The 13618-nt window shown below is 54.2% G+C and overlaps 1 protein-coding gene across 4 annotated transcripts in view; it reads right to left on the reverse strand.

Moving 5' to 3' along the window:
- Nucleotides 1–13618, reverse strand: part of COQ8A (coenzyme Q8A) — a 43877-nt gene that overhangs the window by 10740 nt on the left and 19519 nt on the right. For all 4 annotated transcript variants that reach the window (XM_089311704.1, XM_008268141.5, XM_008268143.5 and 1 more), the window contains 3 exons: nucleotides 10914–11099; nucleotides 7267–7665; nucleotides 6950–7016 (listed from right to left, as the gene is read on the reverse strand). In XM_089311704.1, the coding sequence (XP_089167830.1) occupies nucleotides 6950–7016; nucleotides 7267–7665; nucleotides 10914–11090 (643 nt within the window). In that variant the 5' untranslated portion in view covers nucleotides 11091–11099. The remainder of the gene's footprint in view (nucleotides 1–6949; nucleotides 7017–7266; nucleotides 7666–10913; nucleotides 11100–13618) is intronic.

Below are 13618 nucleotides of genomic sequence, written 5' to 3' on the forward strand. Positions count from 1 at the left end.
GCTCCTTCTGTAGCCCTACACGTCCCGCAGGACCAGCCCAGCGCCAAGCTGAGGTGCTATCAACTGCCGGACAGACAAGCTTTCCAAGACTGGCAGCCCAGGCCCAGTCAACCAGTGCCCGACCTTGGCCTCCCAAGGTCACTATTGCTGCTCCAGTGACCACAGAATAAGCGCCTCCCCCTCCTCTGCTGCGGGCTCTGGCTTAATATGGCTCTTAGAATCCCCAGCCAGGCTCTTCCTTCGCTTACACCCAAGGGGTATATCTGGAGACAACTCCAGGAAGATGGGCACCTCAACATGGGATTCCCCAGGCCCTTGTGGGGACCCCTAGCCCAGCACCCAGGCTCACCTAACACCCTTGCCCTGTGACAGGCCCCACCTCAACCACCACTCAGCCTTCAGGCCGGGGCATGCCTCTCCCTCCTCTGATCCTGGTTCTAAGAGACCCCTTGGGGCTGGCACTGCGGCACAGTGGGTTAAGCCGCTGCCTGTGACACTGGCATCCTCTATGAGCTGTGGCTCACGTCCTGACAGCTCTACATTCAATTCAGCTCCCTGCTAATGCGCCTGGGAAAACAGCCAAACATGGCCAAAGCACTTGGACCACTGCCATGTGGGAGACCCCGATGGAGTTTCTGGTTCCTGGATTTGGTCAGGCCCAGCACCAGCCATTGCTGCCATTTAGGGAGTGAACCAGCAGATGGCTCTGCCATCCAAAATAAATAAATAAGAGACCTCCTGGCCTAGCCAACCCAATCCCAGAAAGTTCCTGACCATTCTCTCTCATGGGTAGGTTTTGTAATTCAGGAAGGAGAAGGGGCAGTGGTAGGAAGAAGGGCTCTGCCCCAGCAGGAGGATCCTGGACCAGGCTCCCAGGCTGTGGGTCTCCTCCATGTGACTTCGGAGAACTCAGATCCACCAGTCAGGCCCCTTCTTCCCTGAAGTCTCAGAGGCAAACAAGGCCCTCCCTCCGATGCGGCCTAGGGGGCAGCTAGGTAGGTGTGATGAGCTAGAGGTACCCGCACGCCACCACCCCTGCCCCACATGTAAGTCTAATCTACTTGTCGATCAAAACACTCCCCTTTCCAGGATGCATCTGCTTCATCTGGGACCTGGGGGAAAGACACCATGAAATTATGGATTTTGAGTTCCACATAGAACTTGTGGAAGTGCCATGTATGTAATCCCCAGGTGGCTTTAAGCCTTGGGAGAGCCACTGCCCTGGGCTCATAAAGGAGACCAACAACTAGGAGGGGTCGCGCGTGCTCGCTCGCTCGCTCTCTCTCTGGCTGCAGACCACAGCTGGAGGAGAGCCGGGTGCTCTGTCTACTCTCTGCTTCCCATCTCCCACCTCTCTCCTTTTGGGCAAATCTAGCCCACTGTCCACTCATGATAGGTATTTCTCTGTGTGGAGTAATCTTGTGTGTGTGTGTGTGTGTGTGTGTGTTTGCTTTCTCTTGAATAAAATCTGCCTTATATAGGTCAGCACCTTAGATTCTTGCATGACAAGAGCCTACAGTAAAAAGAATTAGTATATCTGCCTCCCTCCAACACTGAGCAGCCTCTGGGCTTCCATCTGGACAGACAGCAGAGGTTAAAAAAAAAGAGCAAAACATAAAATGTCTTCCAACAAACGGGGCCCTTCCCAAGCAGGCTGGGTGGAAAGCGCCTAAGGGCAGGTGCAAGAAGTCAATGTTCCTCCTGGCTCTGCCTTTACCTGGCAGGAACTGTAGTGTTTACAGAGCAAGGCTCAAGGGCGCTCTGTGCAGCAGCACAGGGCGGAGACAGACAGTATCTAGGAACCACCACACCACCGCCGCTGCCACCGCCGGCACTCACTGTGTGCCAGGCACCAGCCCAAGCCCCACTTTCACAAACACATCCAACAACTTCTCTGGTCTGAGAGGGCAAGAAACTCCACACGGAACAGGCAGCAGGACAGGGATCGTCCCACTGCTTCAGGGGGTTCCTAACTCCCCAGGAATCCAGCCGACTTCACTGTCATCACCTGGCACCTCCGATGGCTCCCAGCCCCAGAAGAGGCGTGGGGAGGTGGCTACAGCACAGGTGGAGGGGGAACAGGAAGGAGCATGGAGGAAGCCCCCAGGCTTGTTCTCTCAGGTTCTCAGCATCTGCCTCTCTGTCCCCAGAATGGGCCCAGGGCTCTGCAGATAGACCTGACCCAGGCCTCCTGCTGGCTGCAGGCAGAGGGGCCCAATTAGAGTGGCCAATCAGGCCCGGATGCTGCGTGCAGGCTACAGGCCTGGCTCTGGTCCCAGGGCTGTCACAATAAGCACAGGGCCCTCTCTGGACGACAGGCCAGCTTCCTGGCTCATCTTCCTTATCTGAGGCTGGAGAGAACGACACAGATCTTTCCAGAGGGCCAGGCATCCACAGGCCCCCTCGCAGGAAGCTCCCTAGAGAGCAGGAAGGCTGCTCCCACACGCTGCCACGGGAGCAGAACCTGCAAGCCCAGGGTGCATCTATCTCGCTGTGCCCCGGAGGTGTCCTGGGCCCGCAGTAAGTTAGGTGAGTGCCATGGAGGTGGCCTTGCCCACACCCCTGCCAACAAGGGGTACCATGCCAGCAGGTCAGGGCACACAGCACTGCCACAGTGGGTGTGGACACCCTCCTGCAGCCCTGCCCCTGCCCCCAGCAATGGAGTCCAACGGCATCACCACCGTGCAATGGCCATAAGGCCCCTGGCAAGCCACAGCTGGGTCTCAGCCAGTGTCTGGAAACAAGGACAGCGAATTTTTCACCAAACTATTCAATTTAGTATGTTATCTTAGGAGCTTATCCTTTGTACTTCTGCATTATCAAAATGTCCTTTTAAACAAAGATAAATAAAATGATGGCAACAGTTGGTGGTAGTGTTTTATTTTAAATGTTCTTACTCGAAAAATTTTTAAGAATTACCGCCCTATGTTCATTCACCCAATGTTTGTTTTGCTTTTGATTTCACCATAAAGGTAGGTTCTGTAGTCAAGGAAAGAAGCGGTGGTGGGAAGGAACAGGGCTCTCCCCCAGGCAGGGGCACACTGAGCCCAGGCTGAAATACTATACCCAGAAAAAGCATCTCCTAAAACTCAAGTACAATAAAGGCATTTTCACACAAATAAGTGCTGAAGGAATTAATGATTACCAAACTGCATTACAAGAGAAAATGAAGTTCATCAGAGGAACGGAGAATTATACAAAATATTATAGAAGTAGTGGGAAAAACACAAAAAGGGCAAAAATGTGGGTAATTCGAAGTGCATATGAGCTGGACAAAGAAATGATGTCTTGTGACGCGTCACACGTCAATATATATAATATGGAACATGAGGAATGAAACGCATATCCACATCAGTAGAAAAGAAGGGGGTGTATGGATTTAAAGGGCCTAGTACTAGCATTAGTGGAAATGTAGCAAAAATAATCACTTATATCACGCTGTAATAACTCAAGAATATAACCTCAGGGGAAGAAATAGAACAGCAGAAGGAAGTAAAAACAAGGAGAAATATATCTCTTAAGAATGAGCACACACAGATGAGTTAAACAGTAATAAAACTAAGAGTATAAGCCCCAATACATAAGCAGTTGCATTACATGTAAATGGACTAAATCTTTCTATAAGACTGTCAATCTATACTTAAAATACAGGAAAAAATTTATATATATATATATACACACACAACTCACAAAACACGGATGTCAAAGACATAAAAAAAGGGGCCAGCACTACGGCGCAGTAGGTTTAATCCTCCACCTGCAGCACCAACATCCCATATACCAGTTCTAGTCCCGGCTGCTCCTCTTCCAATCTGGCTCTCTGCTATGGCCTGGGAAAGCAGTGGGAGATGACCCAAGTGGTTGGGCCCCTGCATCCCTGTGGGAGACCCAGAAGAAGCTCCTGGCCCCTTGCTTCAGGTCAGCCCAGCTCCAGCCCTTATGGCCATTTGGGGAGCAAACCAGGGGATGGAAGATCTTTCTGTCTCTCCCTCTCACTGTCTGTAACTCTACCTTTCAAATAAATAAAATCTTAAAACACACACACACACACACACACAAGGGGGGCTGGCACTGTGGCATAGTGGGTAAAGCCTCTGAGGAGCTGGTATCCTATATGGACGCTGGTTCAAGTCCCAGCTGCTCTACTTCCAATACAGCTCCCTGCTAATGTGCCCAGAAAAAGCAGAAGATGACCCAAGTCCTTGGGCCCTGCACTCATGTGGGAGACCCAGAAGAAGCTCCCAGCCCCTGGCTTCAGACTGGTGCAACTCCAGCCATTGCAGCCATTTGGAGAATGAATTAGTGGATAGAAGATACTCTCTCTCTCTCTCTAAATCTGCCTTTTAAATAAATAAACAAATCTTAAAAAATACATAAAATAGTTAAAAGTAGAGCAAAAGAAAAAGATACCACGCACACATTAACCAAAACAAAGCTAAATTACAGATAAATTATCAGACAAGGCAGACTCTGAAGAGATAAAAAAGGGGCATAACCAATATTTTAATAAGAAATAGAAATGCTGGGGCCAGTGCTGTGGCACAATGTATTCACCTGCTGTCTGCAATGCCTGCATCTCCTGTGGGCACTGGTTTGTGTCCTGGATGTTTTCTTTCAATCTAGCACCCTGCTAATGTGCCTGGGAAAGCAGCAGCAGACGGCCTAAGTGCTTGGGCCCCTGCCACCCATGTGGGGGACACAGAGGAAGCTCCTGGTTTCTGGCTTCAGGCTGGCCCAGCACTGGCCATTGCAACCATTTGGGGAGTGAACCAGTGGGTAGAAGACCTCTCTGTGTCTCCCTCTCTCTAACTCTTTCAAATAAATAAATAAATGTTCAAAAAAAAAAGAAAAGAAATATTAGCTAATAGCTGCTGTGCAAAGCAGGGTACATGCCGCATATTCTGGGGGCTAAGGACCACTAGAGCCCACCAGGGTGTGATTTTCTTTTTTTTTTTTTTTTTAGATTTATTTATTTGAGAGAGAGAGAGAGAAATCTTCCATCTGCTGGTTCACTCCCTATATGGCCACAATGGCTAGAGCAGGTTGGTCCAAAGCCAGAAGCCAGGAACTTCTTCTGGGTCTCCTTCATGGGTGCAGGGTTCCAAGTAATTGGGCCATCCTCCACTGCTTTCCCAGGTGCATTAGCAGGGAGCTGGATTGGAAGTCGGAATAGCCGAGACTGGAACCAGCGCCCATGTGGGATGCTGGCACCGCAGGTGGAGGCTTACCCTACTACGCCTCAGCACTGGCCCCTGGGGCAGTGTCTTTCAAACTCATTCTGGTATTGCAGCCCAGGAGGTTACGACATTCCATAAGGAACTGCTCGAAATGCTAACTCATGAAAAGGAAATAAAGCATTACTTTTGTGCTACAACTGAGATGACCCTTTATACGAAACTGTCCAACAGCTAAGAAGCAGCAGATGCCAAGTTCTAAGGTAACAATTATACTTGTGTGAGAAGAACTTACAGTTGAGAAAGTTCTATCCAATTAGCCTAGTCTGCTCTGTGTGCTGGGAAGACAGCCACCCTGCATGCAGTGTTGGAATCTGCGCACTAGTCTGGCTCCCACACTACAAGGCTGCTGGGGAACACTGTGTATGAGCATCTGCCCACAGCCAGTCTGGAGTTTCCAAAAGAGAAGAGGTGAGGCAGCAGATGAGAAGAGAATAAGGGCTGGGCAGGATAGGAGAGCAGAGATTTACCAATCAGCCAAGCTACACAAAAGGCTGACTCGTGACACCATGAACCATGGAGATTTCATGCCTTGGAGGTGACCTCTTGCCCGCGATCAGTATATGCATCAAACTGCCGCAACTGTTGCTCTTGGTGGTTATAATACCTGGAGATGCTACTGTGGGCAGCTGGCCTTTAAAGAAATACACCTGCAGTCAGTCCCTCTTAGGGATGCTGCCACAAAGGTGACGGAAATTTCAACAGGAACATCTTGGTCAGTAAATGAACAGAAGAGGGTCTGGCACTGTGGCCTACTGGGTTAAGCCACCACCTGCAGCACCAGCATCCCATACTGGCACCGGGTTGAGTTCCGGCTGCTCCACTTCCAATCCAGCTCCCTGCTATGCTCCTGGGAAAGCAGTAGAAGATGGCCCAAGGCTTTGGGCCCCTGCCACCCATGTGGGAGACCTGATGAATCTCCTGGCTCCTGGCTTCGGACTAGCCCAGCTCCGGCTGTTGTAGCCATTTGGGGAGTGAACCAGCAGAAGAAAGATTTCTGTCTCTCTCTCTCTCATTAACTCTTTCAAATAAATAAATAAATCTTTAAATTAAAAAAAGCAGTAGATACAACACAAAGTCATAAAAGCAATTATAGATGCTATAAACCTTCCCTATAAAATTATACTATAACTTATATAAAACGAGAGCCAGTGTAATAGACAAAATGGTTCCGCAAAGAAAATCATAAATAAAGCTCATGACACCACCACATACTGAAACAACTTTAAACCACATCAGCTCAGGGCCACAGCATCCCATTGGTTGGTTTTCATTCCCCTGCCAGCCTGTGGGATCCAGCAAATGCACTCTCCAAATATCTGGTCCCAGGGGCAAAAAGAAAAAAAAAAACACCATGTAGGAGTCCCAGTGAGGAACCTGTACCCTCTACCTGGCCTCCTTCCTGGGCAGCTTCCAAAGAGGCTGACTGGTGGACAGGCTGAGGTAAGGAGCTGATGCCACAGCTGACAGTAAGGCAGCCATTGCGTGCCAACCCTCGGGGTCAGCCAAGGCCAAGCAGGAATCCAGGAACTGAATCATCAGCCGTGGAAGATGTCCAGTCCCCCCTCAGAAAATGCCAAGAGTTGGCCAGTGCCCGCTCTGGGATCTCACTGCATCCCCACTCACTTCTATTGCCCCATAGGCCCCAGCTCCTCTTGGCCGGGACTGGCGCGGCAGAGCAGGCGAGACGGCACAGGGGCATGTAGCCACCTTACCTCCAAAGTTGGCCAGCCGCCCGAGTCGTGTAACCGGCACCTTCCGCTCCCGAGCCCGCTCACTGAGCTGGAGAAGAGAGAAGGACCTTGTAGAACCAGCAAGTGGAGCAGGACCTGCCTTCAGACGCCCATGCTGTGCCCACATCCTCTCCCGGCTCCAAAGGATTTGCTCCTGGCAGCAAATTCCACCACGAATTCTCCTGTTCCTGAGCACCCCAGTCCCCAGCACCCTGGGCAAGTCCCCAGTAGGGGTCGATGCCTGCGCTACTGCCAAGTGGGCACTGCCCTGCCCTGCCGCGGGGCCCTCCCAGACGCACCATCTGCTTGTGTGGCTTGTTCTCGGGGCGAGCCTTGGCCTGCCGGGCCTTCTCAATGTCCTCAGCTGTGAGGCCCCCCACAGGGGACTGGTCCTGGTGGAAGAACCTTCGATGAATGCCCGTGGCAGAGAAGGAGTCTCTAGGGTCTGTGAAGAGCCTCCCGTTGACCCTGCCCTGGCCCGGGAGCCCAGCATCCTTGAAGGGTCCACTGCCAACGTAAGCAGGAGCCGGGCCCTCACTGTGGGCAGGATTCAGGGACGGAGCTAGCGGGTCGAGGGTGGAGGCTTCGGAGAAGTTCCCGGAGGCCCCTGCTGCCTGTGCCCCTGAGAAGTGCAGCTCTGCTTCCAGGTCATCGAAGCTCTCGGCACTGGTGGAAGATTCGTCATGTGCAGTCTGGCCCTGCAGGGGAGGGAGCCAAGGTCAGTGAGAGAAGAGCAGGAGTGGCTGGGCTTCCCTCCCTGTCATACCACCACCGTCCCAGCTTCACCGACCCTCCAGAGGTGGCACAACGTCTTGCCCGGCAGCCTTCTCAGCCGGCAGCCTGGACCTGGCTGTGTGGTTCAGGGCAGGCAGCCCCACGTGGCCACCAAGTGCCCTGCCAGGGCCAGGCCAGGTGCACACCACTCTCTGACCCAACAAGCTCTTTCCCTGTCAGAGCTTTGGGGAGGAAAAACCAGGGCCAAGGATGAGGAAAGCCTTGAGGGGCAAAATCACGGCTGAAGGCCGATGCCGGGAGCACAGATGGGGAGCACCTGGCCCACCCCAGGCAGCACCTCCCTGCACACCCAGATTCTGCCAGGGAGCTCAGGGCATGTGTGTTAACAGGCTCTCCTTCCGGGGTGGTCACAGGCCTGGTTAGAACTGGAAACACAGCAACAGTGTGCCAGGGACAAGGGAGCAGAGGATCCTAGTGTCTAGTAGCAGTCACCAAGGCCTGATCTTGGGGCCTCAGTTCCTTCCAGCTTTTCAACCTGGAGTGACCCTGAGCTACTGGTTCATCTGAAAATAGGACTAGGTCTCCCCCAAGTCCTAGAGTTATGCGGGGCCAGGGTCAGGGACACTGCCTGAGGAGGCTATTATTAGGACTGACCGACTCCTGGAGGGAAGCCAGTGGCCTGGATCCCCCATTTAACTGAAATGGAATAACCCCAAAGGGCCACCTACAGGTCATGCACAAACAGCCAGAGATCCAAAGTCCTCTCAGTCTCAGCTTTCCAAGATATCGGAGGCCCTGAAGAGATCAGACGCACTCTCCTGTGGGAGGACAGAGCCTGGCTGTCACCATCATTTCACCAATGGAGACTGAGGCTGGGAGTTGCCGTGACTGGTAAGGCCACGAGTCAGCCAACGGCAGGGCAGGGCTTCAAAGCTGAGGCTTGTCCTCTGGCCACCCCTGGGGCCAACTAACAGCAGATTTGCTACAGTAGCAATGGGTCGCGTTTGAGCCCACTGGGCACCTCCCAGCAGCCAGTGAGGAGTGTGGGACAGGGCCCTGGGTGCCGCAGCACAGGCCCCTCCTCCTGCCCTGTAACTGCCACGGCGGCTGTCTGACACTGAATCACCAGCACTGTGGTGGGGGGGCACATGGGCAGTCGGGGTCGCCCAGCGGGACCCGACACACTGAGTCTACGTGCGCACAGCCCAGGAGCTAGAGGCAGACAGGTCCCCACAGTGGTGGAACCCATGGGGAGGAGGGAGCCTCCAACTACCTCAGTGTTTAGGGCACCGAAGGCAGAAAAACAGTCGAAACAGTCTCTTCACCCAGGCGCCTCCTCTGTGGTAGTGGATGATCACCATCCTGCCTCCAGGGCACGCTAGGCCTGAGGGAGCAGAGGTCAGCAGGAGGCCCTCATCCTCATGGCCAAGGCTGCCCAGTCCTGGCATGCAGCCTCACTTCTGGACCAGCCACGGTAAATGGGGCAACCTCACTTTCTAGGCAAAACTCCTAACAGGAAGGCAACTGCTGCTTACCACAATCAGCACCAAATGCGGTGGCTGGGTCACAGCCCAGCCTCAGCAGTGATGGCCAGGGCAGGGACAATGACAAGGATTCTGGTCTTGTCTCTTAATAGTCACAGGTCTCATAGCAAACCTGTTGGTGTCAGTTTCATGTGAGAAATAGGAGTGAGCATCTGGGATCTGGGCTGTCCCGGGCCTAGGTCAGCAGTGAGACACCAGTGTGAAGTTCTCTAAAGAGTAAAGAAACCCATGTGTGGTCAAGAAAACACGGATGCCCGGGACAACAGGAGGGGAGTGGCTGAGCATTCCAAAGCTGCCAGTGCCTAGAGGCAACAATGAGACAGGACAGGGACAGCAACATGTCCTTTGTCCAGGAGGCCAGCCAACCACAAAACAGAAGGAGGGAGGAGACAAGGCAGCCCCTGCCATGTAACTGCTAAGCTGCATGGGCCCATGCACCTGCACCCATGCCCTCAGGCCAGGGACGCAGGGTGGCAACCCATGCACAGTGCTCTGCTGCGGCCAGCTGGGCTCAGCGTCACCCCTGCAGCACTTGTGTTCACTTAACACTGTGCCTAGCACATAAGAGTCAAGGCTCCTGGACCTTCGCACAAAAGGGAATCCCCTCCCCTAGGCAATGCAAGAGGCTGGAGGATTGGCTGCCTTCAGCAGAGCCTTAATAGCCATCAGCCTGGAAAGGAGCAGGGCACCCAAGTCAGGCATCCAGAGACACCTGGCAAAAGCAAAGAGGAACCCAGGGCCAGGCCTTGGCTGGGGCTCAGCAGGCCCATGGGAAGAGGCTCCGAAGACTGAGCCAGGCCGATCGACACAGGAGCCCCTTTATAGGCTGCACACATGTGCCCCCAAATTCAAGTTTTGGAACCTAACCCCCATATGACATTAGGTGGGAGGCAATTAAGTTGTGAGGGTGGAACTCACACACACAGGACTCAGGCCCTCTGACAAGAGGCAAGGACTGGCACTGTGGCATAGCAAACAAAGCTGCCGCCTTCAAGGCTAGCATCCCATGTGCCTGCCAGTTCAAGTCCCGGCTGCTCCACTTCTGATCCAGCTCCCTGCTAACACACCTGGGAAAGCAGCAGAAGATAGCCCAAATGCTTGGGCCCCTATACACGTGTGAGAGAGACCCAGAAAAAGCTCCTGGCTTTGGCATGGTGCATCCCCAGCCATCGAAGCCATTTGGGGAGTGAACCAATGGACGGAAGAGCTTTGTGTCTCTCCTCTTCTCTCTGTAACTGTGCCTTTCAGAAAAATAAAATAAATCCTTAAAAAAAAAAAAAAAAAAAAAAACAGAAAGCGCCCCTGTCCTCTCTGCTGAGTCAGGACACTGAGAAGACGGTATGTATGTCAGGAAACGCGTCCTCACCAGGTATCAATCTTCTGGTGCCTTAATCTGGAACTCTCTCCAGCCTCCAGAAGCATGACAAATAAATGTTTGCAGCTTAAGCCCCCTTCCGTCTGCAGCATTCTGTTACAGCAGCCAGGGCCTCGCACAGGGAGCCCGCCCCACCCTGGAAGGAGGGGGACACGCCAGCTGCTGGGCTCTCTCCTCCAGGCAAGGCCAGCTGTCTTTGTCCTGCTTCACACCCCTTGGTCTCGCCAAAAGCCCAAGTTCCAGGCCTCTTCTTGCCAGGGCCCCTTCCACTTCCTGAGAGAGGCCCTCTTACCTGTTCTGTCCCAAAGACCATGCCAATCTGCTCCACAGCCGTGGACTGCAGGGCCCTGGCTGCCAGGATGAGCTCCCCACCAAGGCCCAAGTGCTGCAGGTGGGTCTCCAGGGCCACCCGGGTCAGCTTGATGAGGCCTTTGGCCAGCATGATGGCATCTCCCAACATGGCAGCCATGCTCCAGGGCTGAAAGAGAGGGGACAGGGTCAGTAAGGGCTCCACACTCATACTGACCAGTTCCACGTCAAACTCCAGCTGTCTGCTTCCATCGATTTCTCCTTCTGAACCAGGCTAAGAGAAAAGAAAAGAACTCAGGCTCAAGGGCCCTGGGTGACTCCCAGTGGCCCACAGCAGGATTCAGACTGCTGAGTGGGGACTGGAGGACACTTGCCACTTCCCACATGTCCCCACATCCAGGCCCCAGGACATCCTACAGAGAACCTGAGGTGCAGAGAGGTGAGTGACCGCAGCACACTCAGGCCTCAGGGCGGGCACTCTGACTTCTCTTGGTCCAGTGCTCTTTCCTCTGGACCAAACCATACACTGGGTGGGACCATCCCTCTCCTAAAACTGTTCCCTGCAGGGCCCAGTGGGCTGAAGTCCTGGCAGTCGCAGCTGCCTGTCCTTCCCCAGCCAACTCTGCCCTGCCCAGCGAAGCCCTTGACAGCTGCTCACAGAGTGCAGGACGAGAGTCCCTCCTACCCCCTCAAGGGCAGCCAGAGTGCGTCTGTGCCCTTCACAGGCTGCGTGATGGTTCATTCGGGTGCCCTACCTGGAGCGCCATCTACACTGCCCTGCCATCTGGGTTCTGAGCAGATCCCGTCTTTGCTCGCCCAGCTGCCCCCCGCCTAGGCCGCAGTCCTCCTCACAAGTCTCTCTGGGCCTGCTCTTCCTTCCCCACTACTGCCTGAGCCACGGGCTCCCACTGCAGCCCTGACCTGCAGTGCCTTCAACCTGGGGAACCCAGGGCAGCAGGCAAACACATGAAAGACAGCAGCAGCCAGCAACCCAGAGCATGTGCCAGGGGGTGCTGAGATGGGGCACCCTCCTGAACCCTCAGCCTCCCCTGCTGTACACGTGCCTCACGCTGGCTCCTTTTCTGTTGACGGGGTCACAGGGCAACACATGCGTCTTAATGTAGGTCAGGGGCACAGAAGTCCAAAACCGCCTGGGTTGTCACTAAGCACTAGTAGGGGTCATGTGCCAGGGGTTAGAATCGGTCCTGTGAACACCTTGGAGGCTGAAGAAAAACACACAAAGGGAAAGGAAGAGTGGGCCCAGAGAGACGTCTAAGACGACTCCAGCCAGGGCGGGGTGCAGCTGGGTGAGCAGAGTAGACGGGATCTGCTCTGAGCCCCAGAAACACTGCTCAGAACCCGGAGAGCAGGGCAGTGTAGACAGCGCTCCAGGCAGGGCACCCGAACGAGCCCACACGCACCCTGCGAAGGGCACATACTCTGGATGCTGGCGTGGCCGGCAGGAGGGAGTCGCTCCAGGAGCTGATCTTACACGAGTTAACAGAAACACAGATGGGGAAGGCCGAGTAAGAGCACTGACAAAGGGCCCTCAACCAGAACAGGGGCGGCCCCACCACTCCAGCTCCCTGCAGGGGCTGGCTCTGCTCCTGGGCAGGGATAAAGCTACTTTTATTGAAAGGGGAACTGCAGTGATAGAGAAAGCCATCGATGCACGGGGCCTGCAACGTTGAGACCACCTGCGAGTGACAGCAGCCACTGTGCACTGGGCTGAGCCATGTTCTACACAACATCTCCTTTTCATCTCTGTAAACGACCTGATGATGTGGTTATTACTGACCCACGTTACAAATGGGAAAACCCAAACCAGGGAGGGGGCCTAACTGGCTGGGGGCATGCAGCTCCGGAACAGAGGCCCTGGCTCCGAGTCCAGGCCTCACCATGCTGCCTCTCCAAACTCTTGGCCTGGTGACTCTGAGGCCCCGCAGCAACAATAGGGCTCTGCTCAGGCACAGATGAGTGCCTACCCCGAAATCAAAGCCACAGAGATTTGCAGAAGGTGACCATACCCTTGAAAGCACCAGGAGACAGGGACAGGCTCAGCCCAGCCCATCCTCTGCCTGATGCCATTTTTTTTTTTTTTTTTTTTTTGGACAGGCAGAGTGGACAGTGAGAGAGAGAGACAGAGAGAAAGGTCTTCCTTTGCCGTTGGTTCACCCTCCAATGGCCACCGCGGCCGGTGCGCTGCGGCCGGCACACCGCGCTGATCCAAAGGCAGGAGCCAGGTGCTTATCCTGGTCTCCCATGGGGTGCAGGGCTCAAGCACTTGGGCCATCCTCCACTGCACTCCTGGGCCACAGCAGAGAGCTGACCTGGAAGAGGGGCAACCGGGACAGAATCCGGCGCCCCGACTGGGACTAGAACCCCGGGGTGCCGGCGCCACTAGGCGGAGGATTAGTCTATTGAGCCTGGTGCCATTTCACACCCTAAGCTCCACTCCACACTCCTGCAATTTATGGCAATAACAAGGGCAGGCCCCACAGATCAAATATCTAGGACTAAGGAGAGAGCACGTAGCAGAGCTCAAATGTGACCAGTGCCAGCTCTCAACAAGGCCAGGCCTTGAACCCACCCCAGCATGCTTCACTCGTTACACTCAAGTCTGGGGAGAAGACCCACCGAGGTCCTTGACCCTAGGGAGGCAGGGGCTTGAGAGGAAAGCAGAGGCCT

Source organism: Oryctolagus cuniculus, chromosome 13, assembly GCF_051225735.1.
Source record: "Oryctolagus cuniculus isolate XC-2025 breed Fujian yellow rabbit chromosome 13, ASM5122573v1, whole genome shotgun sequence".
Lineage (NCBI taxonomy): Eukaryota > Metazoa > Chordata > Mammalia > Lagomorpha > Leporidae > Oryctolagus > Oryctolagus cuniculus.